Here is a 27,448-nt window from a genome sequence, read left to right on the forward strand (position 1 = left end):
ATTGCCCTTATGCAAAGCTGGACCTTACTCACTATTTCTCTAACAAATCGAGTGTCTGTTTTAGAGGTTACAGCTGATTGCTGTAATCTGGAAGAATTGAAATAGCCAAAAACTCAGTGTTAAGAGTTTCAAACAGAACCTACTTGAAAATCGTCGGTTCACACTGACTTTATTTTGAGAGTTAGTATTACTTAATGCTCCGTGATCGATAGCCTTTGTCAAAATATTAGATTCTCTTCAGTCTTTATGATAACAACTGATTTATTCAACAAGTAAATTCCAGTCTATATTTTTTCATGTAGTCATCAAATGCTTTGCTAATCCTAAAACGTGTGCACATTACCCTTCACGATACCTGAAAACTATGTTCTTTTGTTTGTTGTCTGTCTTAGTCCATTACAAAAAAAAACCAAGACCCTTGGAGACAGAATCTTTTGTCATTCTGATCACAGCCCTGTGCGTGTCTAGAAAGGTGTCTGGTACATCGTAAGTTTTGATAAATAAAGACTGACTGGCTGTTGCCTGAGGAGATCTGGGTGCTTTGGGCTTGAGGATGGATGTTAACATATGTAATATAGTCGTGTAAATACATTTTCACGGCATCTTCACGAAAATGCAACTACTTTTTAAATTGTTGGTTGAAAGTATTAACTTCGATATTTTGTTAGTTTCTTTGCTTCTTCTCCCCTGATTGTCCTTTCTTTCCCTTCATGTTTGTCTTTGAAAATGGGGTCCCTACTGATGTACCGAGTGTAGTTCCTGAATTGTATTCTGTGTTCCTGAATCACAGAACACATCATTGTAAATTAGGCACATAAAGATTTATTGGTCAGTTTTGAGAAGCTAAGTATTTTATTGCTTTTGATTATGAGGACAAATATGGTCATTTAGGGACACATGGAAACATAGAAGGCTATAAAAAATAATCCAAATGACTCCTAACCCCGGGGTCTGGACTCCAGAGAAAAACTATGTTAACAGATGGGCTTTGCTAATACGTGGTGTTTTGTTTTTTATTCTTAGTAATATACACATTTTATATGCACATTTAAGTGTGTATTTATGCAGTGTCTGTGTGGTATATACATACTGCCTAGTGTGTGTGTACTTATTTTGTATTTTTATTTAACATCCTTATTTTTTGTATTTCTATTTTTTATTTTATTTAACATCCTTTTTTTGTATTTCTATTTTGTATTTTTATTTAACATTTTAAACACTATTATAAACCATTTTGTCAATAAAATGAAGCAAAACCACTTTTAACCAGAAAATATCCCAACAAGGGATGTGCTATGATTTACTTAACTTTTTTTTCTTCAAATAAGACATTGGTTTCCGTTCAGAGTCTCCATTTTATAGACAGTAGGTGATAAATACATTTATATCTGTTGTAAATCTTTCTGGTCATTTGCTTTAGCTTTTTTTGTTTTTGTTTTTAGGCTGGTAGAATAGTAACTGGACTAGAAGTCCGCTGGTGTCACTTGAAGTGTGAATGCCTATGTTAACATTTTTCCAAAATAACATCGTTTTATTTAATGCATCCCCCCCAACTTGCCTGCCTCCCGCATTGTACAACCACTTAAAGTCCCTGTAAATCATTGTTTTCCAGGCATCGCAAAGCTGGAAGAAGGAGATGAGCTCCAGCTTGCAATACCACGTGAGGACGCTAAAATATCACGAGATGGGGACGGCACGTTTTTTGGTGCATTGAAGCTTCTGTGACCTACTTACACCTTGTTTGTGGCTGTGTTCCTTCCTTTCTCTGTACCTCTAAGGAGAAGATACTTAACTGGAAATACCAAAAGGAAGAAAAACAGTAGTTACCATAGCCTTTTCTGGGAGCTACTTGTTTTGATTTGCTGAAACTAGACCAAAACAGGAAATTTAACAGACAACCACAGCCAAAGGGTGTCATGTGAATTACAAGAACTAGGGCCCGTTTAGGGAAAGCTAGAAGTAAGGTTCTCACTGTAATGCCATGTTGAACGACTTAGTCATGGCTTCTTGACCTGGACGGAGCACAGGTTGCAAGGGGACAAAAATCATTTCTTCCAAAACAGCATTCCATTATCGACTGCGGAACTAAGTGTCCCTGTCCGTGGGACATGAGGACATTCTTGGGGAATCTCAGGATCCAGCCTTTCTCTTTAGGTTAAGTATGCCCCTCTCCTCTTGCAGTAAACATTGTGGAAAGTAGATCAAAACAAAACAAAAGGATAGAAATCTTGCATTGGACATATGAAAAAGTAATTAAAAGCTTACATGGAAATATATTAAGCAGTTGGACTTAAAATACAGGTACTATTTAAATTCTTCTGGTTTACTTCAAGTCTGCAGTTTTTATCTGTAATATTATATCACCTGATGGCCCACCAGATATTTTTCACAGGAGGGAAGTCATTCTGTTGTGTGTCTATACCTAACATGTATTTTTTTCTAGCTAATTTCAGTCACTTCAGAAACTTTACCGGGGGGTAATTCCGATTCTTACACACACGAGCATGAAGTGAAAAAATAGCTCTAATTGTTCTTATGTAAAAATAAAATCTCCGCTAGAAGTTAATGAATACATTTATAATAATGGAATCTATTTGCCCTTTATTTCCTAGTCTTCTGTTTTAAACTGCTGCTATTATCCCAGCCTTTAAAACGTACTCATGTTATTAGCTTTACAAAAGTTGAGGTTTCATTAAAGTTCTTGGCGTCCTGAAGGGTGTTCGGTGCCGTGTGCTTGTTACATGGCTGAGGGTATGCCAGAGACATCACCCTCCTTTCCATCTAATCGAGAATCGTATTCACAAATGCGTCTTTAGAACATCAGTCTCCCTTGTTCTGCTTGCCTTTTTTGTAAATGTCATCGGTTTAAAGAGTTTACTTCATTAAACAGTTTCCTTCTCTAGTTTAAACCGTAGGGGGAAAAAAATAGAACCTGGTCTACACTCATTTTCTCCAGTCCACATTGAAATGTGTTCAAGAATATGCTTTTCAAAACAAAACAAGAGATGATTTGTATTTTGTGTCTAAGATTAAACTTTGTTTAAAACTCTGATGACCACAACTTTGGCTTTCTGGTTAAAATCAAATATGTTTTGCAACTTACTGTGTTTTACAATATTATAATTAAAAAGTATAGGCCGAGCAGGAGTCCTGATCTAGGAGGTGAGTCATTGTCCTAGTGTTGCTGCTAACTTGAATCACCAAATAAAAAAAACTTCGTGCCTTCTGCCTGGCCTTTTGATTGAGTTTGGTTAACACCACTCATGTTTTGGTTTCTCTCCATGTACCTAAATGCCATTTTAAAGATTCAGTGCAGGGGTGCCTGGGTGGTATAGCCAGTCGAGCCTCCGACTCTTGGTTTTGGCTCAGGTCATGATCTCGGGCTCATGAGATCGAGCCCCGCGTCCCACTCTGTGCTCAGTGGGGAGTCTGCTTGAGACTCTCTCCCTCTCCCTCTGCCCCACCCCCCCACAGGCACGATCTCTCTCCCTCTCTCTAAAATAAATCTTTAAAAATAAGCAAATAAGAATTCAGTGCATACTCGTAAAACATTATAAAGTAGTATGTGTTAGGGTAGGAAACAAAGCATTTGCGATTATGAATATCTTACATGTTTCAAAAAGAATTTGTTCACATCGACACTATAGAGACAGATATAAAATAAGTACTTCTTAGAGCCTATGGGTAGAGAAGATCGTGCTCCAGATTGACAGCCCTGCACGCCAAGCCACTGTGGTCTACAGCTGCCTCCCGGTTCCTCTTCCATGACTTAGCACAGTTTATCGGCAGATGATGCATTCCGCCACCTAAAGTATTCCTAACGTTTATTTTGCTTTGAGTTTAAACCAGCATTAAAATGTGAATCCCATCTTCCTCGAGTGTGAAACCGTGAGGGAAGTCAGAGTGGTTCAGGAGGAGTTTATTTAGCAATGAGGAAACGGGCGAAGAGGAGGTAACCCCGTGGTGGGGGGGTGGGGTGGGGTCTCCACCGGAGCACCGGTGGTGCAGCGTCCCTTTCCCTAGCTTTCTCCCAATTTGCCTTAGGAGAAATGATGTTATAGTGGGATTTCCTATAACAGATCATTTCTTAGGTTAAGTGTAGGGGCCCAGACACGAGACGCTTGCCTTACATGCAAACGCAGGAAGGGTGCTGATAGACTAAGTACTTGAGGGTGTTGACTTGCTTGCCTGTGCGCGACGGATGGACGAGCCAGCAAGTCCCTACGGCCAAGTGACAGGCAGCCCCACCGGGCCCCTGGAGAGATCGGCACTCCTTCTCAGCCCTGTGCGGAGAGGGGGGTCTTCCCAGCCTGGTTGTTCCGGGGGGTGCAGTGTATTGTTAGAAGATCTTCACGAATCCCCTTATAACTAGAGCTATGAATCAGGCTTGCCTGTCCCGGGAGAGAGGTTGTAACCCATGAGCAGCGCACCAGCGCAGGCCACGGGTCCATTCGCTTGGCTCCTGCGTGGCTTTACAGTTTTTGACTCAGTTGCTAATATAAAAATCTAGACTCATTACGTGAAAACAGGGCATTTAAACTTTCTATGAACATTCTTTGAAAATATCTGGGAAGACCTATGTACACATTTCTGTGGCATTGATACCTAGAAGTCGAACTGTCGTGACGTAGGCTGTGCCTAGGTTCAGCTTTAGCAAATACCGCCAGAAAGATCTCTGAATGATAAACAGCAGAAAATCGCACAGAACCAGGCTACTGGAGGTGACAACCCACTGGGCTAGTTCCTGACCGCCCACCACAGCCATGCGGGCCAGCGCTGGGCTGCAGACCCCACGTGACTCTCTTTGTCCACCTGTCATCGGTCTGACCCCCCACGGGGATGCCGGGGATTATCAAATACACTTCACTGCTGATTATCTGTAATTGCTTTCACAAATCAGTTCTGTAACTTTGTATGCATTGGATTAACTTTTACAAACTAATCATGGTTAAAAGGGAGTGGCCCAAGATCCCAGTCTTGCTGATATCCTTTGGGGCTCCTCGTCTGCCGTGGGTGATGCACGGGAGTGAGGGGCCCGTGCAGGGTCAGTGATGCCACACAGCGGTGCCGTCGTCCCTGCCCAACTGTGGCCAGGCCAACTTTCAGGTTGGTTTGAGGTCCTCACCTTCACCACCGTCCTTATTCAAGTCAACTAAGTTTTGTGTTGTTTTAAAAATGATGCAGTGAAATTATGTTTAAGATCACTTAAAAATAAAGACAATCAAATAAAATCATATACGTACATTAATAATGCAGCACCAGTATGGATTTCTTGCTTATATAGATTTATTTTTACAATCTTATGCTGGTATGATCCTTACCAGTACTTAGAACGATTTATTTAGAAGATAGCCTCCCTTCTCTGCTCACGTAATTTCATGCATGTGGAAAGATGTGGGGCAATTGTTCTTTTTTTGTTGTTTAATCTCTTTTTTTTTAAATGTCCTTCTGTGTCACACACTGTATTTAAAACTAATCACAAAGATGGGAACTAATGGGCTTTCAGGAAGGAGGGGGGAGCTGCGTCTGATTGGAAATGGTTGATACGATGCTTTGATATTGAACTGTCCATTGAGACCACCCAATGGCTACTTGTCATTTTAGAGGAATAAGCAAAGGAGAACCACAATACAAAAACAGTGATACACCTCGTATGCAACAAAACAATTTCTGTGTCTCGCTTTTTCCCTCTATATAAAACTAGCAATAATTTTTTTCACAAATGCACACACACACACACGCGCGCACACACACACACACACTAGAAAGCAGCCCTTGAAGATGGAGCTGCTTCTTGGCCACTCCGGAGGCTCCTAATCTTGGTTTAATCCTCTGCTGCCCCGTCTTGAGATTTGTAATGATTTTTGAGCAAGGGGTCCTGCATTTGTATTTTGCACTGGGCCCTGGAAATTAGGGAGTGGTCCTGCTTGAAGCTCTTGGAGAAGGAGTACAGGATGCTAAGTAAGGGCATGTCTCTAGGGCTGTGCCCCTGGAGTTCACGTCCCTGTTGGGCTGTTCTCTGGTTGTATCATTTGGGATTTGGGGATAGCAGTACTGTTGAATTTCTGCAGCTGCTGGGAGAGAGAAAGAAACATGTGAAAACACCTAGAATAGTGCCTGGCACATTATACGTGCAGAATGTTGTTGCTTGAAAGATATACACATACACACAGAGAGAAGGGATTGCAATCAGAATTCAAAGAAGTAAAGAGACGTGCACTGTTTTGGTTTTATTTTGGCAAAAGATCCAAAAGCTAAATTGGCAGGAAATTGAAGAAATCTGGTTTTGTCGTTTGGTCTTCAGATATCTTGAATAGGCCAAAAATAAAAAGAGAAGAAAGAAAGAAATGAGAAAGAGAAAGCAGCGCCCCCCCCCCCCCCAGGGCTGGGAACACCATGCCCGCCCTTCTTCAGGTTCCAGAAGGACACCTGCTTCTACCCCACAGTGCCGATGGGACACAAAACGGCTCTGACTACATCCTGCCCTGGAAGCCAAGCCTTTCCAGGATTGGGGGGGCAGGTGGGGCAAGAATGTCAGTGTGGGAGCCCAGGCTGCCCTAAATTTAACCCGGTAGGAGTGAAAGAACCAGGATCCAGGGGATCAGGTACGAGTGGCAAGAAAACGGAGCGGGGGTGTTGAGGGGAAGGAAAACGTCCACAGGAAAGTCTCCTGGGCCCTGGGGATGCCCACACAAGCCCAGCTTGCAGGTGTGAGCAGGGACAAGGGGCGTAGACAAGGGGACTCTGCTCACATCACCCCGCACACGGCTCTCTCCAAACGCTGAGGACCACTTGATCCTCGTAAGGGGTCTCATCGGGGAGGGAGGGTCCCGTTGGGGTCCGCGCTCACCCACGAGAGCAGGAGTCACACTCAGTACGGACAGGAGTCACATGGGAATGAGAACAGCCCCATTTTGATTTGCATTTCAGATACGTCTACTGCATCATACATGAGATTTGACTCCCTTGGAAGTTAAGACAAACTGATTACTTTGTTACGTGTAAACCTCCGAGTTGATAGGACTGCCAAATGAGAGTCCAAAAATCACAGCAAAAACGAACAAGATGTTTGCTAAACAGCATCGCCTGCTGAGGACTCCTCTCGGCCACCTTGGAAGGCTGTCCTCCAGCCTTGGAGCAAATTCCCCACAAGAAGACAGCTGGCTTCCATGTCGCCCTGTATGTGTCCGTATGTCCTGCGCTCCGGGACACCTGCCTCACCACGTGTCTCGGGAGCCAGGCGGGGCGCGCATGCGCACACCGCTACTCCCCAGGCGCTCGCCTGCACCACTGGTGCAAGTCTGGGAAGCTGTAGGCGGTCTCGTTTCCGAAACTGCAGACTGGTTGGCGTCCTGGCTGCGGGCTGATGTTGTCCTGGGGAGTGGGTCCCACAGCTGCTCAAGAAAGTAGAGCCCCCACCTCCGCGTACGTGGTGAAAGAGACCCCGCACTTCCCAACGCAGCACCTGGGTGTGAAAAATACCGACGCTCCCAAGTAATGAAGCGTAAAGAGAGTAGAAATTTCTATACAAGAGGGAAAAATAAAAAATAAAGACACCCCTCCCCCCACCCACACACATGAAATCCGAAAAAAAGGAGGCTAAGAGAAAGAGGGAGGAAGGAAAAAAAAGAAGGAAGAAACATTTTCAATATGCAAGGAGCTGGAGGATAAAATCAATGGATAGAACGTACAGAATTTTTTTCTTTTAAAAAAAATTTGATTAAGGTACAAATTACATACTATAAAATTTACTCATATTAAGAGCAAAATTCAATGTGTTTTTTTTTTAATGAATTTGAAGAGCTGTGCAGAAAGTTACAGAATTTAGTTAAAAACATTCGGAACTTGAGATTATATTTCCAGGAAGGAAGGGGAGGGGCCCCGAGGAAGATTAAAACAACAACAACAACAACAACAACAACCTTTTAAAGAAAATATACGAACCACCCTTTTTTATTTTAGAGTAGGTTTAGGTTTACGAAAGTTTACAAAGGGAGCACAGGAGGTTCTAGATATGCCTCACGCAGGTTCCCGTACTGTTCATGTCCTGCTTCTTACATCGTCACAACCAAGAAAGGACCCCTACGTGTCACCATTCACTGAGCTCCACACTTGACTAGGATTTCATTATGTTCCCACTGCTGTCCCTTCCCTTTCCAGGATCTGGCCCAGGCCACGTCCTCGCCTTCAGGGCTCACGTGTCCTTTGCCTCCTCTGCTCCAAGTTTCTCAAATTTTCCTTGGGTTCATGGCCCCCGCAGCTTGGAGGAGTATTGGCCAGCTGTTTTGCAGGAGGTCCCTCAGTGTGGGTTTGCCCGATCTTTTTCTCAGATCGGAACCGAGCCGATACGCGTTTGCGGGAAGAATCCCAAAGAGGTGGAGTATAAAATAAATCCTAAAAAACCAGAAATACACGATCGACTGGCCAGGTAGTGTTTGCCAAGTTCCCAAGGAACTACTTTTAAATTCACATATGTCCTCTAGTATGAAACTATTAACTATGCATGCTACATTTATTTGGAAACAAACCCACAAAATGTTCATTTGGGGCAATGAACCGCCCTGCCTTTGCCTTGCTGAGATGTTATACCCAAGTGCAACCACGAGAGGGAAGCACTAGAACAACGAACGGCAGGGTCTCCAGTATGATTTAAGAGAGAAATATAAAGAATGATAAAACCAGAAGCTGGAAGAACGTGAAAAGACAAGCCAGACCCTGTTAGTGTTTCCTCAAATCATATTCTACTTTCTTTAAAGATTTTATTTTATTTATTTGACAGACAGAGACACAGCGAGAGAGGGAACACAAGCAGGGGGAGTGGCAGAGGGAGAAGCAGGCTTCCCGCGGAGCAGGGAGCCCGATGCGGGGCTCGACCCCAGGACGCTGGGATCATGACCTGAGCCGAAGGCAGACAATGACGGAGCCACCCAGGCGCCCCTCATATTCAACTTTTAAGGAAAACAGTGCAGTATCACAACTTCTGCTCTGTTCCTGCCTGATGGACATGATTCTTGTTGAGTTGTAGGAAATGGTTTGCAAACCTGGGAACTTTGGCAAAGGTATAGTCCCGGAAAGTCAGGGCAGAGGGAAAGAATAATGGCAGGGAGAGACGGGGGAGGGGGGCTGTAGGGCAGACTCTCTCTCCTAAGTTGGCCCAGGCTTTGTAGAAATCTCGTCCTATCTCTGACTTCTTACGAGGAGATGGTTAGGGATATATTCTGATGCCGACACATTGCAGACAACTCCCGTTAAATTTTTAAACTACTTATACATTCACTGCAGTAGACCAGTTTGCGCGCATTATCTAATTTTAATTAAAAAAATCAATAGACCATTTTTTTGAGCAGTTTTAGAGTTACAGAAAATTCAGCAGAAAGCACAGAGTTCCCATACACCCAATCACCACCACCCTAATCCCCCCTATTTTTAACTGATTGTATTAGTGTGGTGAATTTGCTACAATTAGTCAACAGACACTGATACTCGATTATTAGCTAAAGTGCACGGTTTACATTAGGGTTCATCCTCGGTGTTGCGCAATCCTTGGGCTCTGACGAATTCATGATGTCATGTGTCCACCACTGCAGTATGATACAGAATCTTTCACTGCCCTGAAAGTCCCCTGGGCTCCACCTTTTCACCCCTCCACACCCCAAACCCCTGACAACCACTGATTTTTTTTCTGTCTGCCTTTTCCAGAATGTCAGAGTTTGGATCACACCATATGTAGCCCCTTGAGACCAGCTTCTTTCACGTAGTAATGTGCCTTTAAGGTTCTCCAGGCTTTTTTGCAGTTGGATGGCTTGTTTCTTTTTACTGCTGAATAATATTCCACTGTCTGAATGATCCAGTTTATCTGTTTGCCTATTGAGGGACATCTGAGTTGCTTCCAAATTTGGGCAATTGTGAATAAAGCAGCTATAAACATTTGTGTGCAGACTTCTGTGTGGATCTATGTTTTCAACTCATTTGGGTAAATAGCAAGGAACACGATTTCTGGAACATTCAGGTAAAAGTATGCTTAGCTTTGTAAGAAACCACCAAACCCAAAAGAGTTGCATTCAGACCAATAGCGGGGATTTTTCAATGTCAGAGAAGAGAATGGTTTCTGGAAAGATCACATAAAATTCCACTAAAACTTAAACAAGGGGATTTTAGTGGTTTTCTTGGAGGAAATGAAAGTAAATCTTCAGGAGTGGAGGCATGGGGTTAACCGGCCTTATTTTAGATCACTTTCCAGGCAGAGAGCTATAAACTTCACTTAATCAAACACAGAAGAAAATGTGGATGAGCTACATTGTGAATGCATTATCAACTGGACCAATTTTTCTAAAAATGAAACAAACAGAAGGAGAGAGTGAGAGAGAAGAGGACCTGGAAAGTGGGGTGGAGGTGGAGGGAGATGGTGCTACCCTCAAATATTTGAAATGCTTTCTTGAAGAAAGAGCATGAGTTCCTTTGTCCTGCATTAACTCCAAAGTGCACAATGAGACTCCATGTGAGCCAAATTTTTCCTTCAACACAAGGAAATTTTTTTTTTTCTGGAAATACAGCTGCCTCTGCCTAGAATCAGCTACCTTACCATCAGTCAGAAGAGTCTGGGTGGATGAGCATTTCCCACACTCCCCATGTGCAGAGCTCACCCTCTAATCTGTGGGCCTCCGGGCGGGGCCAGCAGCAGAAGGCAGAAGCCCAGGGGAGGAGGCCTGGCCTCCACAGGTGCCTACGGCTGAGCTAGTGCCCATGAGCATGGGGCCCAGAGTCACCTGGCAGCGGGTAGAGTCACGGGTGGGAGTCGGGAAAAACAGAGAGAAGACATACCATTGTGAGCAGTTCTGATGGCAAAAGAGAATCTGCTGAGGAAAGGGAAGGAGGGAAGGAGCATCCTGCAAGCGCCCGGGGCCCGAGTCCTGGATCCAGGAGAGGAGCTGGTGTGAGCATCGAGAGGAGGGAGGGAGGTGAGGACCAGGCTGGAGACAGTGGGATCCAGCCTCAGAGCAGAGAGATAGCTTTAGATTCTCCTTACCTGAGGCCTCCGGGAACAATCTAAAGACAGAGGATGCAGGAGGCAGGAGAGAGAAGGAAAAGCAGCGCTGTGCCCAGAGAGAGAGAGAGAGAGAGAGAGAGAGCTTGCTCTGCTTGTCAGGTAAGAGATGAGGGTGCTGACGGCACTGAGCATGTGGGCTTGGGGCGGGGGCTCTCATCCTCCTGGGTCCCTCTTCATGGGACCCCCTCACCCTCTGGGGACAAGCTGCCCACGCTCCACCTGCTGGTGGCTACCTGCAAGGGGCGGGCCTCCTGTCTCCCGGCTCTCCACCCTCCTCCCTGCCCTTCCTCTAGCAGCATGCCGGGAGGATTGGGATTTGCTCCCCTCTCCACCAAATCAGTGTGAACGTGCGGAATGCCTGTGGCCTTCCTTGCTTTATGAAGGACCCAGTGGGTCTATTTTCAACCAGTTACATAAAAGCAACGGCAAGATCGCTTTCCGCAAATGTTTCCATGAACAGCCTCATGAGCTGTCCACAGTGAGCTGTAGAAACTGTGGGAGGCAGGTGGGCCCCTCCTCCTCCAGGCCCAGCCCCCGCCCCAGCCAACACCCCCGCTGCTGGTCTGCAAGTCGCTCAAGAGCTGACCACCTCCCCCTGAGTGCCGACAAAGCAGGTCTTGTTGATGGGATTCTTGGAAGTCCCGCTGAAGTTCCTATGTGCAGCTCCATTCAAGCTCCAGCGATCGTAACGCGCACATCGTTTCCTAAAACGCATTGCCTCACTTCATGGTACAGAAGGCATCTCCGTCCCTGCTTCCTTTCACTTCTAATTAGCTTTTCAGATTCATGATGAATTAAGTTTAATAGACCCTGAAGCTTGAGGCAGCCTCGTTGCATTTCACTCTCTTTAGTTTGAACTGGCCTAGCCACGCATCACTAGGAGTGAACAGATTTATCCGTATTGTGAATTGTATGAATAATATACTATCAAAAATGAGAATTTTAATGGTTGTGTTATTAATATCTGAAATAGTATAATTTTAATGATTGTGTTATTCATATTAATCTTGGAGTTCCAAATCATCAGTTTTCTTTTAAATTAATGCACCGGACCAAAACAATGAGACAATGCGGGGCATATTTGGTATTTCAAGGACCATTCCCATTTTATGCTTTAATTAAAGAAGCCCTCGGTAAATCTTCACCCACACGCTTTTCTTTGAACTTACCATCTATGAATTAATAATGGTGGAATGGTATGTGTATGTATCTGAAATGGCTTTGGGATGGAATCACTTCTATTTTGCTGTGTTTCATTCAGCATTAAGTACCAGTATGTCCGTTTGACTAGGAAGTCACTTTCTTTGCCATGAAGATTTCACATCTCTCTCCATTTGGGATTGCTTACGCCTTCCTCTGAAATGAGACAGAACTTCATTTCCACATTTTTGATGCATCATATTACATTAACTTGAAAAGCCACATGGAACTGTGGCTTACTAAGACATGCAGCGCCATCCTGCCCACGGTGACCGTGGCGTCATCTACACCCACGTGTCCTCTGTCACTAGGTTGGTGTTGATCAGGGAGGGCAAATGCAATCCCTACCTTACCTTTCTACCACCATAGCTTAGCTCAGTGTTTTGATTATAAAAGTTGCCAGTTTTGTTTCTTGATTGAGGAAACTAATTAGTAAAGGAATGAAGTGTCTTATAAACTCTAACTTGGGGGAATCCAGGAAAGCCATGTTCTTGACCCGTGTCCATTTCTTTCTATATGTTAATGTCAGTTTGTAAAGAGATACGGCACTTTAATTGTGCATCATCTAAGGTCTTATTGGGAGGAATAACATATTTTTTTACATTTCAAGTAAATCGAGGGGATTAAGAGCACGTGCAGTGTTGTCTCCTGTATCCACGTGTCTCCAGGGGTCAACAGAGGGGGTCGACATCACTTGGCAGTGAGCTAGTAATAAAAATGACTCCAGACGAGTCACCACTCAGATAACAAAAGATTTGCTATAAAGATTTGATAATACTGTTTTTGTTCCTTATGGATAAACTTTATGAGAGGTTGTGACAGTTATTTCTCTCATCTCTGTTCTCGGACTTAAATGTCCTAGAAAAGGCTAACTGGTGAAGTACTATAACTATCAATATGGTTGAATTAGGAAGCTTAGGGTGTATGCACTTGGCTTATTCTCCCCTTTGCTGTGCATACCCTGTCCTTCCGCGGTTTCTGGTAAGGATGGGAATGACGGTCAGAAGTAGATGTAGTTGGGGGGCTTCTGCCACAGGATCTCTATGACATCTCTGCTAAAGGACAAAAAAGGTTTTATCTCTGCTAGACAAAACCCCAGAAGAAAACAGCTATAGAACCTGGAAATGCACAAAACCGTTACCTGGAGGCTGGTGGCAGGTAAGTAGGAGCTGACAGATGCCCACGGGGGTGGGGGGGTGCACATTTGCTTGGAGAAGGGGAGATGGACTATATCGGGAACTTTCTCTGGGGGGGGGGCACATGTGGAAAAAGCCAGTCTTATTCTCTAGGAAGTCAGAAAAGAGCTGGTAAAACATAGCTGTTGAGGAGAGCTGGGAATGTTGAAAGGAAAAGGTCTGGGAATGGACGTCTGAAGCCGACCTGCCCACTTCTCTCTCTGACCCCTGACACACTCGTGCAGACTCAAAGCACAGACTAAAGAGAAAATACCTGAATGGAGACCAGACCTCTGTCCAAGACATAGTTCAAACTCAGCAAACACCATTTTGTGCCACTCCCGAAATTCACCAACACATACATAAAGATTTGAATGGCATGGAAGGATTTCCTGATAGAAAAGAAACATGGGGTAAATGAGGTTCAGAAAAGCCTGATTTGACAATAACTGAGAATTTCATCTATTTTGTAGGCTCATCTATTTTCAACTCGCTTGCTTTTTTTTTAATAATCAATTTCAAAAGGAAAGTGCCCTATCAAATTATCTTTTACAATTTTCATGGCAGGTTGTTGGTGGATTCAAAATTTGTGAAATCACTTTTATTCCCTCTACATAATTATTTTTTCATGTATTTATTTATTATTATTATTTTGGAGAGGAGAGTGAGGGAGAGAGAGGGAGAGAGAGGGAGAGAGGGAATCCTAAGCAGAGTCCAAACCTAGTTTAGAGCCCAATGTGGGGCTCGATCCCACAACCCTGAGATCATGACCTGAGCCGAAATCAAGGGTCAGATGATTAACAGACTGAACCACCCAGGCACCCTGCATTTATTTATTACTAGCATGTTTTTGTTTTTATTTTTGTTTGCTGGAAAACACTTAACCTTTACTTATTCTTTTAGATTTTTGTTTCCTTGCATTCGGTGTCTTGTGTTGGCACATCCAGTCATGTCTTTCATTGCTTCATGAGTTAGACTTTTCCTGAGACAGATATACGTCTGTTAAAATCTCACACAAGTCAATCTGGTGATTCATAATCACCACATCCTTTTTGGTGGACATCAGTAGTTTCTAACAATTGGAGGAATCCCCCCACCGCACCCCCCAGCAAACTGTCTACCAGGAGATATGCTGCAGCGAGAGAGTGTTGAATTCTGCCACACAATCTGACGACCAGTTCTCTGTACTTCAATGAGTGGTTTGCATGAAAGCTTTACTCAGTTTCAAAATCAGCCATGTTCTGAAGGTAGATATACCAAAGTTTTTAAAGCTGTTTGTCACAGGATCAACCAGAGGGTTGGACCTTTGGCGCCATTTGGAAAGTTAAGCGACTCAGTCACAGATTTTTGTACATGATCTTGCAAAGGCTGAGATGCCTAAAACTATTGTCAGCAACCGTATAGCGTGAACACCACACATTTCTCCAATGGAATATTATGCTAATTCATAATCCTACAGTGCAGATGTAGATGGTGTTACACGTGGAGCTGGACATTCTAGCCTCTGGACTCTGGAGTCCCGATGAGGGTCTTCAGTCTCCCGCCCACGTGGAGCATGTTGCATGCTTCGCCCATCATTGCCTCTAATCCCTCCAGCATGAATGAGAGGCCACTTGCCACACAGACCCGTCACCACGTCTGAAGTCTATAAACAAATTACAGATCACATCACAACATCAAGTGAAATTATGTGACAGCAGCTCTTTTAAAGCACTGCAAAATGTTGTAGAGTGCAGGCAGCTTGGTCCCAGAGCAACTGAGGTAGAGGAAGTGAGGTGGCTACGGGAACCACGGGAGGAGGGGTGACATTGGAAAGCAGTTCCCGAGGACGGAGGTGACCAGCCAGAGCCGAGCAGCGGGCCCGGCAGGTGCAGGACAGCAGAGGCGCTGATGTTGCTATGAGTGCTAGTGGGAGTGGGCGGGGGAAGGGGGTGGACAGCGGGGAGGCGGCAAAAAATGTACACCGAGAGTTTCACTGTGCCTGTTCAAAATAAAGGAAGAGACGTCTCCCCTCTTCTTCCTTAGAAAATGTACAGGTTCTTTCTCTGTCCCTCTGAATATTTGCCAATCTTTTAAAAGCTAATTCGCCAGTTTCCCAACCCTGGCCAATCTTTCTCAAGGACAGGGGAGCCTTCTCTAAGAGATGTAGCATCAAGGAAGACAGCCACCCTGTCTCTTGAGGCAGAGATGGCTTATTTTCCTTTGTATGAACCCATTTCACTAACACGGATGGTCACCCTAATGACCAGGCGGATGTAGGGTGGACAATGCGCGTGCTGTCAAGCCCGGTCCCTTGAGGACCAGTTACCATGTACCCTGAGAACACAGATGTGGTGGGTTGCACCTGCTCAGCCACACAGAGGGTGAGATTTCCTTCTCTCTTTGCAGTCTCTTAGCAGACTACCTGTTATATGAATCACATTCTGATTTAATGCTTATCCGATAATAACACTGTTTTCCTTTTGTACTGACTTCGTGGAGAAGCTTTCTGAGTTGGCAGATTTTGTTTTAAGTTTTATTTCCCCACTAAAGGCTCAAGCTTGGGGCAACTCGATTCTTTGACTTCTTTGTTATTTTTCCTGCAGTAGAATGATGACAAGACATGTTCTCCAAACATTTTCTCTTTGTTTATAGAAATATGGTTTATTTTCCAGCGAGTGAGCGTATCGACCCTCTTGCCTCTGGCTGACCACTGTAACTTAGATGCTCTTTCAGTAACTGCTGACACCTCTGATCAATCTAATTGTTCTCCATGGCTGAGCCCTGAGGCTTTCAGTACAGCCCTATGTGCCCATTGGTGATGTGATCAATATTGTTTGGCCAAGTGCAAACTCGCCCCCGGGATAGTTTAGTCAGAATAATAATGTTAGAAACAATAACGGACACACATAAATTCTTTGAAAAGTGATATTTTTGGTGCACCACGGGAGTTTTGCAACTCTGTCTTTGAATATTTTCATCAAATTCTCAGATCTTTATCAATATCTTCAATTTCTTTTTCATAATTTTTCTAAATGATTTAGCTCTATTTTTTAATAGATTGAGAGAAAAAAAGTAAAATCATCCCCCCTCCGGAGAACACATCACAATATTAATGACCCAGAGATAATCACTATGAAGACGTCACAATTCTCAGTGTGCCGGTATCTGGGGATTTCCACACTTCTGCTATTGCAAAGCAAGCAAAGCAGCGCAAAGGTATATAGATTTTTAAAAAGTAAATTAGAAAATAATAAAGTAGGGGTGCCTGGGTGGCTCAGTCGTTAAGCGTCTGCCTTCGCCTCAGGTCATGATCCCACGGTCCTGGGATCAAGCCCCACATCGGGCTCCCTGCTCCGTGGGAAGCCTGCTTCTCCCTCTCCCGCTCCCCCTGCTTGTGTTCCCTCTCTCTGTCAAATAAATAAATAAAATCTTAAAAAAAGAGAATAATAAAGTAGAAATCCCTTCCCCCCCCCAAATTCGTAATAGCACCTAGATATGTTAAGAAGCACCATACTTAAAAGACAAATACATCACTGGAAGAATATTCATTTTCAGCGAGGCTTTCATATTGAACATCATACTTTCGGTTCTATCACAATAACCCAAATTGCCTTGGCTAAATTGCTTTCAGCCTAATCACACACCGTTTCTCAACACAGTGCTCTGCATAGCTGTTACCAATTAATTGAAGTGATCTTACAGCATTCTTTTTCATTAGAGAGATTGTCTTTAGGGATGCATCAATCATTTGCTTGGAGTTTGTAGGAAAAAAAATTCAAGATCAAAAAGCAGTTTCCAAATTGCAAGTCATCCCCACTCTCTGTTGCTTAATACAGTGTAAGCCTTGAACAGCACCAACACACACACACACACACACACACACACACACACACACACACACACGGGCCCCTTAGGACAGACACTAACAGTGACAGGTTACTGACCAGAAATCTAACTTCTTGCATTAGAAAAATCACCTTAAATACATATTCTTCTGAGAAGAGAGAAGGGGCACAACCAAAGTAAGGGTGATTTCTTGAAGCTCATCGCGGGCTATCATGACCTTTGAAAATTATCCCCTTTAATCCAAGTATTTGAAGAAATCCTTTTCTTCATTAAGCACCAGTCTCAAGTGTCACTGACCAATACTCTCATGGCTTAAAAAAATTACTCTACTCCTCCAGGTGGTTTAATTTCCAACAGGGAGCCCCTGAAGGCACAGGAAAACTTGGCTTCGTCCCAGCCTGGTCCTCACTTGGGAGGACAAAAGGCTGCTCCCGTGTCTGGTGGCGGCCACTAGATGGGGCACGATGACAGTTCTTCAGTGACTCGTCCTAGAACGCCTTGCTTCTCAGGAGCTGCAAAATCTGTAAGCACAAATAAATATTCCTATAATTTACACATTGTATTCTCAAAATGAGCACTCAAGTTGTTTAATATCTGTTGGGCCGACCTCGTGCCTTACCGGGTCTGTGTTTCTGGCAGCCCTCTGTGCCTTCTTCTCCCACTGCCGGCAGCAGCCGGGCCTTCCAGCACCTTCCAAGGAACAGTGGGAAATGCCCACGGTGCTGAGCGAACCAGTGGGCACGAGCAGCAGTGACTTGTGCGCGTCGGCGATTTGGAGAATTGAGACCAGGAGGACCTGGAATACTAATATCCTAATATTTTCCCTAAAGGCTCAAGAAGGGAGACGTGAGCCTTCCACTCTCTAAAGCAATGATCCACTGGGAGGTCTTGTCTTTGCTGCCAAGGACAGAAAAGGGAAACTGGAAGGGCAGGCCCGCATGAAGGCGCTGACGCTGTTGGCTGACCTCAAAAGCAAGAGGGGGACGTTTTGCTCTCATGGGTAAGAACACAAATGCCTCACAGCCAGAAACAACAAACCCAAACAAAACTCTGCTCCTTGGGGAGAAAAGGAAAGTAGAAGGTCATCCTGAGGAGTTCCCGTCCCCAGAATGATGAAACCTTGACTCTCTTGCCAAGATCGGAGCTCTGACGCCTGAGAAAGTGAGTCTGAAGGCCGGTGGCTTTGAGCTCCAGGAGGACACGTGTGCTGACCTCAGCTACCTGCAGGGTCTGGGTGATCAGACTTTCCTCCAACTATACCCAAACCCAGTCCACGTACTAGATCCACTCAAAATTAGGTGATCCGTCCTCACCGCGAGTCCCTTGAGCAGTATTTGCAAAGTGGAACTATGGAGTCAGTTTCAAAAGTATGCTGTATATTCTCCTCCTTGAAGGGCAGGCTTTGGAAGCGGCCACATTCGGGGTTACCTTCTAGATGCTCTGTTTCCCAGCTGCACGACGTGGCACCTCCACCTGGGCTTTCTAACGGGGCCAGTCACACTAGGCACCTTCAATCTTCTTGAGGATTCACTGAAATAAAATATGTAAAATGCCTTTCAGCTTGGTCCATTACAGTGTTCAGTAAGTGTTAGATATGTTTCATTATTGTGCTTCTATACTTCAATTGGAAATCAGTTACTCACATACAGGTGGGACTGTTGAGACCTAATGGTCAAGGGTCTTATGTCTTCTATCTTCTACCAGAGAGCAGCATAGAATCTAAGACTCAGGGCTTGTTAAAAATTGTTGTCATTCTTCTCAAATGACAGCTACAATTCTGAAGTTTTTCAAGAGGTCTTAATTTAATTCAACCAAAAGTCCATCGATAATTTTGAGGCTAAGCCTGCAGACCTTCTAACATTCCCTCAAACACCTGAATTCCGGTATTTTTGCATTCCTATAGGCAAAGAGATTGACGGTACCAAGTGGTGGGACTTTCTCAAAAGGCTTAAGTGTTGGGGGTGGGTTGAGGGGAGGCATCCCGTAGCAGGGGTGTCTGACTCTGCCCAGGAAACAGGAGGACACTGTTAGCGAGTACTTCCTAAGAGGATATGTTAAGGGGTCTAACGTTCATCTTGGCGGCAATGGGAACTAAATGGCTGATTTATTTTTGAACAGGAAGTGACGTTATTATTTGTTAAGATGGCGTTGGGGGCTCTGCCATAGCTGGTTTGTCATGGTGAGAGAAGAAACAAGAAAATCGGTGAAGAGGGTCCGCACCCCAGCAGTCATGCAGAGGAAGTGACTCGTGGGCAGAGAGGATACGTGGGAGGTAGAGCCATCCCAATGATGGGCCTCGGCCTGGCATTGCAGCCCCTCCGGCTCAGAGAGAAAGAACCAAAGGAGGCATGTCCTGGCGGTCCTGGCGGCCTCTGAGCCTCTAATGGGAAAAGGGGTGAGGCTGTAGTTCTGGGCCTCTCTGGCTGCAGAAGAGAGAGCGTTGACCATGAACTCTTGCAGGCTTCCAAGAGCCCCACAGGGTGAGAGGACACATGTCCACCTCAAGCCTTGGCCCTGTTTCTGTCGTCTGTGGCTTACTCACAGTTGGGTAGTGGAGCCAAAAGGAAGCATTCATCCTGCCCTGAGCCCCCGCCAGCCTTGTGTTTCCCACACAAGATCGACCAAGATAAGAACCAACGTTTCCAATTAGGAGATCTTTACTGACCTTGGTGAGAACAGTTTCAGTCCTTCCAGAGCATCAGGGGATGGAGAAATTGGGCTAGATAAGGATGTGGGGACATGAAGTGCATTTCATTTCATTCAATAAGCTTGTCTGTGAAAGGAAAGAGAGAGATAAGGAGAAGCAGCCTGAAAACGTGTTCTTCGTGTTGTCAATTGAAGTGTTCTTTATATTCGGTTAGATAGATGGCACTTTATTTTAATGTTTTGCTATAAAATAAGCCATTGATTATGTGATTAAGTATGAGAGGCCAGTAAAACTGGCCTTCAATTCTGTTATTTTCCAAGTCACCAAAGTGCTCCCTCGTGGCCAATAATCATAAATCTGTTCTTGCCAACAATAACAAAACATTTATTTAAGACATGCCCTCACATGAGGCCAGCCTTTTTAAGAAAGCGAACACTTACATGCTCTGCTCTGGGGCACCTGTTTCAGATACCCCTCCTACCGCATCTACCGTGGACCACAAACATCCCCCAAGTGGAAAACACCTGAGCATACTTCCCCAGCAGCAAATCCTGAAAAACACCTCCGTGGAGACAGAGAAACACCATGTGGGATTCCAAACCTAACTCTTCAGTAGTTCAAACTCACTGCATTTTTTTTTTTTTTCCTTTCTGGTAGACTTTCTGAGAATAGTCCTAGATTTACAGAAAAAATGGGAAGTTAGTACAGAGTTCTCACATATTCTGTTCCACGTGTCGCAATTAATGAACTGTACTGATACCTGATTAATGACAGTGTTGCACAATTTGTTTATATTTTCTTAGTTTTCACCTGATGTCCTTTTCCTGTTTCTTATTCCTATTCCCATTTCCTGTTTCTTACCTGATGGTCCCACCCACGGTACCATATCACATCCAGCGGTCATGTCTCCTTCGGCTTCTCTCGGCTGTGACGGATGCTCACACTTCCCTCGTATGTGAGGACCCTGATAGTTCTGGAGAATACTCCTTGGGCATTCTGCAGCGTGCTTTTCTATTAGAATTTGTCTGATGATTTTTTCATGATGAGACCGGGGCTATGGATTCTTGGGAGGAAGACTACAGACATAAAGTGCCTTTGTTGTTCCCTCTCGTTGAATGTGCGTGTTATCAACATAATTTATGACTTGATGCTGGCCTTGGGCACCTGTCTGACGTAGTGTGTCAGATTTCTCCACTGTTTGCTTTGGAAGGAGAACGCCACGTTCAGCCCACATCTAAGTGAGAAGTTACCTTCAGTTGACGGTAGAGTACCTACTCAAATTATCTGAATCTTCTGCATGGCAGATCTGTTTCTTCTTCCATATCTATTAATATATCCAATCATTTATTTATGTCATATGGATTTGTGGATGTTTATTTGATGCTTTGGGTTGTAATCCAAGACTACTTTTTTGTTGTTGCTCCAACTATTCCAGCTTTGGCGACTGGGGGGCCCTTTCAGTTGGCCCCTGTACTCCTTTGAAATGCTCCCATCATTGTGGGATTTCCATACCTTTTGCTCATTGTGGGTGGCTTTTTGTTTTTGTTTTTGCTTTAATAGGTGAAAATGCATCTGGTTTTAAGGGAAACCTACCTAGAATCGCGCTTGGGGTCTTTCATATTCTTCTTTCTTTTTGTCCACTGGGTATCTCCTGCACCGAGAGTATGTTTCCAGTAATCCCTCACCTCCCATAGTTTCTGCCTTATGAAGGAGTAGATGTGTTATTTAGCGCATAAGTATTCATACCTTCTATATCTTAATATAAAATATTTAAAATGATGAAATCGCATTGAATTTGTTTCACAGAAGGTCTTTGATTCAAATTCTACTTTGTCTCCATCAGGATCGACATTCCAACCCTCTCCTTATTTCCATTGGCCTTGTGTATTTTGCATATTCTCTCATGTTCATCTCATGCTGAATTACTGTTCTGAGTATGACTCTTGTGTGTGGCATGTAGAAAGCTAGGGCTTCCTGGGTTCCTCAGTTGGTTAAGCATCTGCCTTCGGCTCAGGTCATGATCCCAGGGCCCTGGGATCAAGCCCGGCATCGGGCTCCCTGCTCCTCGGGGAGTCTGCTTCTCCCTCTCCCTCTGACTCCTGCTTCCCCTGCTTGTGCTCTCTCGGCTTGCTGTCTCTCTCAAATTAATAAGTAAAAATCTTAAAAAAAAAGAAAACTCTTGCTATTGATGGGACTGAGATGATTGATCTCAGCTCTCTCCCGTTATTTTTGTTGAGTGTGTTGTATTTTCCATTACAAAATTTTGCTAAAGGCATAATATTTGGGGGGGTCTATTTGTTCTTCTTGGTGATGTTTACATAGTTTCGGAGGATATGCAAAGTGATTCAGACATAAGTGACTGCCATTACCTCTGTCATCCTTTTAACACCCACCAATATTTCCTTTTAACATTTATCACTCCTTCCTTGTGCTCATAAAAGCTATTAATGCCAAAATGCCTTTGGGACGTCCATAACTGCTACTTTGATTTGGCATGTCCTTTTTGTAAAATAATTAATAAGGCCTTTTTTAAAGAAATTAAAATATATCTGACATTGTCAAAAAGCCCATCATAATAGAGAACATTACTTATACGATGAAGTCAATTCTTCCAATAATTTTTGGTAATTTCCTTTCAATAAAATTTACAATTAAGAAATCGGATGACATGATCTTAAAATTCAGATGAAGATGCAAAAGTATGAGAATAGCCAGGAGAACATTTTTTTAATTAAAGATTTTATTCATTTAGTTGTTCAAGAGAGAGCAAGAGCACAGGGAGAGGGAGAAGCAGACTCCCCACTGGGCGGGGAGCCCGATGCGGGGCTCGATCCCAGGACCCCGGATCATGACCTGAGCTGAAGGCAGACACTTAACCGACTGAGCCACCCAGGAGCCCCAAGAAAACTTTTTTAAAAGCCTGTCTGTCAGATGTCAACAGACACTACAAAGCTAGTGGAATCAACTCAATATGGTGTTGGCATAGGGATAGATAAATAGATTAGTTTAATCAAATAGTAAACCAAATAATTTTGGCCATATAAAATCCAGGAATTCCGCCCAGTTTACATGAGCTAAAACAGCAGACGAAAGTGGTATTTAGTTCAGCGGGACAGGGCGGCTTATGCGACCGGAAGTGCTGGTCCGACTGCCCATTGGTATGAAAGAGAGGATCTCAGGCCCCAGAGCGGCAGGTCCCAGCAGTGGCGCCCACGTCCATGGGCATGTGGCCAGAGAGAAGGGCGGGGGCAAGGCCTGCAGGTGGCGTGGCTTTGAGACTGTAGAAGTCTTCACAAGTCACAGAAGGAGTGAAATTCGACCTTGTAGGAAAACGGGGGCCATTTTCTCTATGAAGCAGAAGGAAGACAGTCAGACATACGTTTTAGGACAGAGTTGGCAGACATGTGAAGCATCTGTGGGAGGGCAGAGACTCCGCGCGGCAGGTAGCTGGACAAAAAGGTCTGGGGGAGGCAAGACGTGGGAATGCAGGGTTTCAGGACTCAGGTGAGGACCTCAGATAGCTGGGGAACAAACCCGTGAGGCCAACTTGCCTGCCTGATCCTTTTGCCAAGAGAGTCAAGAGAGTCAAGAGAGCAAGAGAGTCAAGAGAGCATTGCAAGCATGCTCCTGGTCTCAAGGTCTTTTCTCTCCTGTTCGACAGTTGTAGGGACCCAAAGGGCACAGAATGTGTGCTTAGCCACCAGCAGTTTCCCTAACACTGAAGTCCTGCCCTTTTCCAGCTCCTGGAACCAGCTTTCTTTACACCGACCTCCCATCCTCTTGTTGTAACCGGATTGTAGCCATCAGCTCCCCCGTAAAGAACTCCCTCAAGAGAAGCCAATGATCTTGTGGTTCAAAACCCACCCCGGAGTGTTTCCAAGCCTAAGAGATGATGCATCGTCCAAATGCTGCTTCATGTCAATGAGCAGTGGTGCCAACTGGTGGGGCGGCGTTTCTCTCTGCGACTTGCACTCAGCGGCCGGTGGTCCGAAGCAGCAGGTGGAGCCCAGCTGGTTGCAACAGACCCACAGCTGTCTGACCAGGACGGCGCAGGTGTAAATCTTCTCAAACACAAACCCTAGATTGGGTCTAAAGTCCATTCCAACTTCATCATGCAAAAGGTCACCGCCAAAACACCGAACATAAACAGCGCTGAAAGCAGTTTGTCCTTTAACTCAAGTGTACACGGTGCCAAGGGATTCGCTCTCTCCACATTATATGTCCTCCCAGTTAAGCCAAAGCAACTCGTGTGAATAGAGAAAAGCTTGAGTAATTTTGGTGATGCATTTTGCCTTGAATGCAAATTGCTTTTTTGCCTCTAATCCTGATTTAACTGGGTGAATAATTGAATCACGTTGATGTGAGCACTGAGTCTGAAGAGAGTGACACAGTTTCAGCATGTGTCCTTGTACCCATCCTTACCGGCCAGGTTCAGAATGTGGTAGTCATGACATTATTATTTAGGACAAGCTACTTAAATTTTCTAAACCTCTGCTTACTTGTCTACACAGTAGTTGCTCTAAACATTAAGTAAGAATAGATGTAAATGAACCTAGAGAATAAGACTCACTAAAAAAAAAAAAAAAGCAACAATCTCCTTCCCGTCTGCCATATGTCCCCCCTCAGATCTAGAGTGTTCCTAGACCCCTAACAGTTTGCACTTTACATTTTAAATAATGCATTTGTGGTGAGGATCGCATTCAACCCCCAAAATAAACATCTCATAGTGGAATTTCAGGACTACTGTAAACAAAGGGGGAAAATGATAGGTTGTAAGATACTCTTGGAACATTTTCAAATCTCAGTCTTCTGGCATCTGTTTCTTTAAGAGGCGTCGCGAGGGGTGCCTGGGTGGCTCAGTCCATTGAGCGTTTGACTCTTGGTTTGGCTCAGGTCATGATCTCAAGGTCATGTGATTGAGCCCCAGGTCCGGCTCCACGTTAGGCTCAGAGTCTCGTTGGGATTCTTCACCCTACCCTCTCCGTCTGCTCCCCCACCCACCCCTTGTGCACACATTCTCTCTCTCTCTCTCTCAAATAAATAGATAAAATCTTGGGCGGAAACGTAAGTTTGGGCTGGCGTTCACTGATACAGTCTGGCTTTGTAAAGAAGAGAGGAAACCTTTGGAAACGAAAGAACAGGACAAGCGCAGAGAAAGACAAAAATTTTCTAAATGAAAACATGCAAAAATCGGTGAGAAAATAGTGAAAAAATAAGCCATTTTGATAGACAGCTGTGAATGTCGTTAGTGTTTGATATTGTCATTTTATCTCTCGAGGCCATAGTGTTAATAATAATTTTTTTTTAAAGATTTTATTTACTTGAGAGAGAGAATGAGAGACAGAGAGCACGAGAGGGAAGAGGGTCAGAGGGAGAAGCAGACTCCCCGCCGAGCAGGGAGTCCGATGCGGGACTCGATCCCGGGACTCCAGGATCATGACCTGAGCCGAAGGCAGTCGCTTAACCAACTGAGCCACCCAGGCGCCCCTTAATAATAATTTTTACATCCATTTGGTTTGATACGAATCGAATCGTCACGGCAGATTGCACCAGCCAGAGGCAGAGGCTGGTGTGGAAAGAAAGGATCCTTCACTACTAAGGTGCAGGACCTGCTACTTTCACTGTCTCATGACACAGAGCAAGAAGAGATCCGGAGAACATAGGATTCAGGTTCTATTTTTCTGGAAAGTGACAGGTATGCATTGAGGTTGTCTGCTGAGGGAAATCGTGCCCTTCTTCCTCTAGAGATGTCAGTATGGTTCCACCAGGAAACAATGTGCTGTCCCCTACCACACTGTGTCCTCCTGCCCTTTGGGGATACGGTAGCTCATTTCAAGAGACCAAGTTTCACCTGGCTGTGTTTCAAAGACTCTGGAATTCTATGAGGACCATAGGAAAAAGGATGTCCTTGGGCTTGGGCAATTTGTTAGCTTGAAAATAGAACTCGAAGTCTCTGTCAAGTGCTCCTCTTCCTTGGGTAATCCTCTGAGAGCCATTATATTTAAAGTCCAAACAGAGCCAGGGATGCATTTAACATCTCCCTGGTGACTCGAGGAGGTCTCTCTGCTGAGGAAGGCACTTATGTCCAAAGTGATATACACAAATGTTCGAAACTACCTAATGTCAAAGAAGACGGATCGTGGAAAGCCTCTGACATATTTTGAACTTTCATGTACAGGAAATAGGCTAGTAAAAAGTGTCCTGTCATTGAGCTTAGGAAATTGAAGAGTCACTGAGTTAAAGCCTGAAGAGAAAAAAAGACAGGAAGATGAATTTAGCTTTCCTCTTCATCAATATACTATTGACAGGATGACTAACAATACAGCCCTCAGATGAGAAATGGTAAGTGAGGCTGACAGATACACTGGTGAGGTCTGCTCACCTGCTTTGTCCTCATGGGCTTACCTTTTGGCGGGTGGGGGGGGCACATCAGCTTTTATTTAACGTAGTAAATGGAGGGTTGGTATAAAATCATTGATTCTGAAAGCTTCACATGTCTCCTTCCATTAACAATCATTTTTAGTACATGCAAAACGTATGTCAGACTCACAACATTCAAAATGGAAATGACATGGGCCCTCTTTCCAATGAGCGCTCAGTCCCTGGGGCACCAGATTCCCTCCCCACAGAATGGAACTTGGTAGGCATTTGTGACATTATAATCTAGCTCTTCACTTGTGAGTGATCAGTAGCCAGGGAGGATTCCCGCAGTATTATTTGATGACTTCCTGACACGTTTACATTATACTTTGATCTCCTGCTACAGATGAAAGCAGAGGAGGAATCGTGCCGAAGGGAATATTCATCCAAGGAGGGTGTCATGACCTCGAGTGCAGGCAGTCAACAGCTCATTGTTTGGATTTAATGCATCTTGTGAGCAATAGGCAGGAAGATGCTTGGTAGGGTCACCAAGCCCTGTCTTCAGCCATTTGAGGAGTGGTTACAGCTTTGAGCTCTTGGCAGTGAGGAACTCCACGGTGCCATTTGATTTTATAAGGAGGCTGTGCTAGGCATAAGGGCTATCGTGATACATTCATACGCCCTGCCCAGTCTCCATCTGAGGGAAGGTGGTGCTTTTGCTTCTCTGACCAACCAAATCATTTTTTAAGAAACTCTCATTGGTGAGAAAGTGGTTCTATAATCGCAGGAGACAATCCATGAAATGCTTTGCTCCAGACACATTTTGTGTTTATTGTGGTAAGAACAGAGAACAGGAGATGTACCCTCATTGTTAACTATAAGCCCAGCATTGTACCCCAGATCGCTGGCACTCATTCATCATCTTGTGTAACTGGAACTTTCAACTACCCCTCATTTCTCCCTCCCCAACCCCTGGAAAGCACCGTTCCACTTTCCACTTATTTGAGGTATCTAAAAGAGTCCGACTCGTGGAAGCTCCAGATATTTTCGAAGCATAGCCCACCATGACTCAGGCCTGAAAAAGGGATATCCCATCTATGTCTCCATAAGCTGTTGAGTTAACGGATCACATGAGTGGATTCAAATATGAGTTGTTCATTTATTGAACTGAAGAGACTCCCTTGATTTGCT

At 44.4% G+C, this 27,448-nt stretch overlaps 1 protein-coding gene and 1 long non-coding RNA gene across 3 annotated transcripts in view; one reads left to right on the top strand and one right to left on the bottom strand.

The window, feature by feature from the left end:
- Window positions 1–3,228, top strand: part of TNFSF13B (TNF superfamily member 13b) — an 86,116-nt gene extending 82,888 nt beyond the window's left edge. Inside the window, exon 9 of the mRNA XM_025874784.2 lies at window positions 1,613–3,228. Coding sequence (XP_025730569.1) covers window positions 1,613–1,725 — 113 coding nt within the window. The 3' untranslated portion in view covers window positions 1,726–3,228. The remainder of the gene's footprint in view (window positions 1–1,612) is intronic.
- An 8,728-nt stretch (window positions 3,229–11,956) lies between these two features.
- Window positions 11,957–18,147, bottom strand: LOC141371580 (uncharacterized). Of its 2 annotated transcripts, none has more exons than XR_012376654.1 (4): window positions 17,870–18,147; window positions 17,382–17,771; window positions 13,697–13,814; window positions 11,957–12,403 (listed from the first exon to the last, which is right to left on the bottom strand). It is a non-coding gene; the product is annotated as an uncharacterized lncRNA (long non-coding RNA). The 2 variants fall into 2 exon arrangements; XR_012376653.1 differs by having other exon boundaries at window positions 17,349–17,771.
- Between the last annotated feature and the right edge of the window lie 9,301 nt (window positions 18,148–27,448).

The sequence above is a fragment of the Callorhinus ursinus genome, unplaced genomic scaffold (genome assembly GCF_003265705.2).
Source record: "Callorhinus ursinus isolate GAN/ISIS: 27379988/994484 unplaced genomic scaffold, GSC_fseal_2.0 scaffold79, whole genome shotgun sequence".
In the NCBI taxonomy this organism is placed as follows: Eukaryota; Metazoa; Chordata; class Mammalia; order Carnivora; family Otariidae; genus Callorhinus; species Callorhinus ursinus.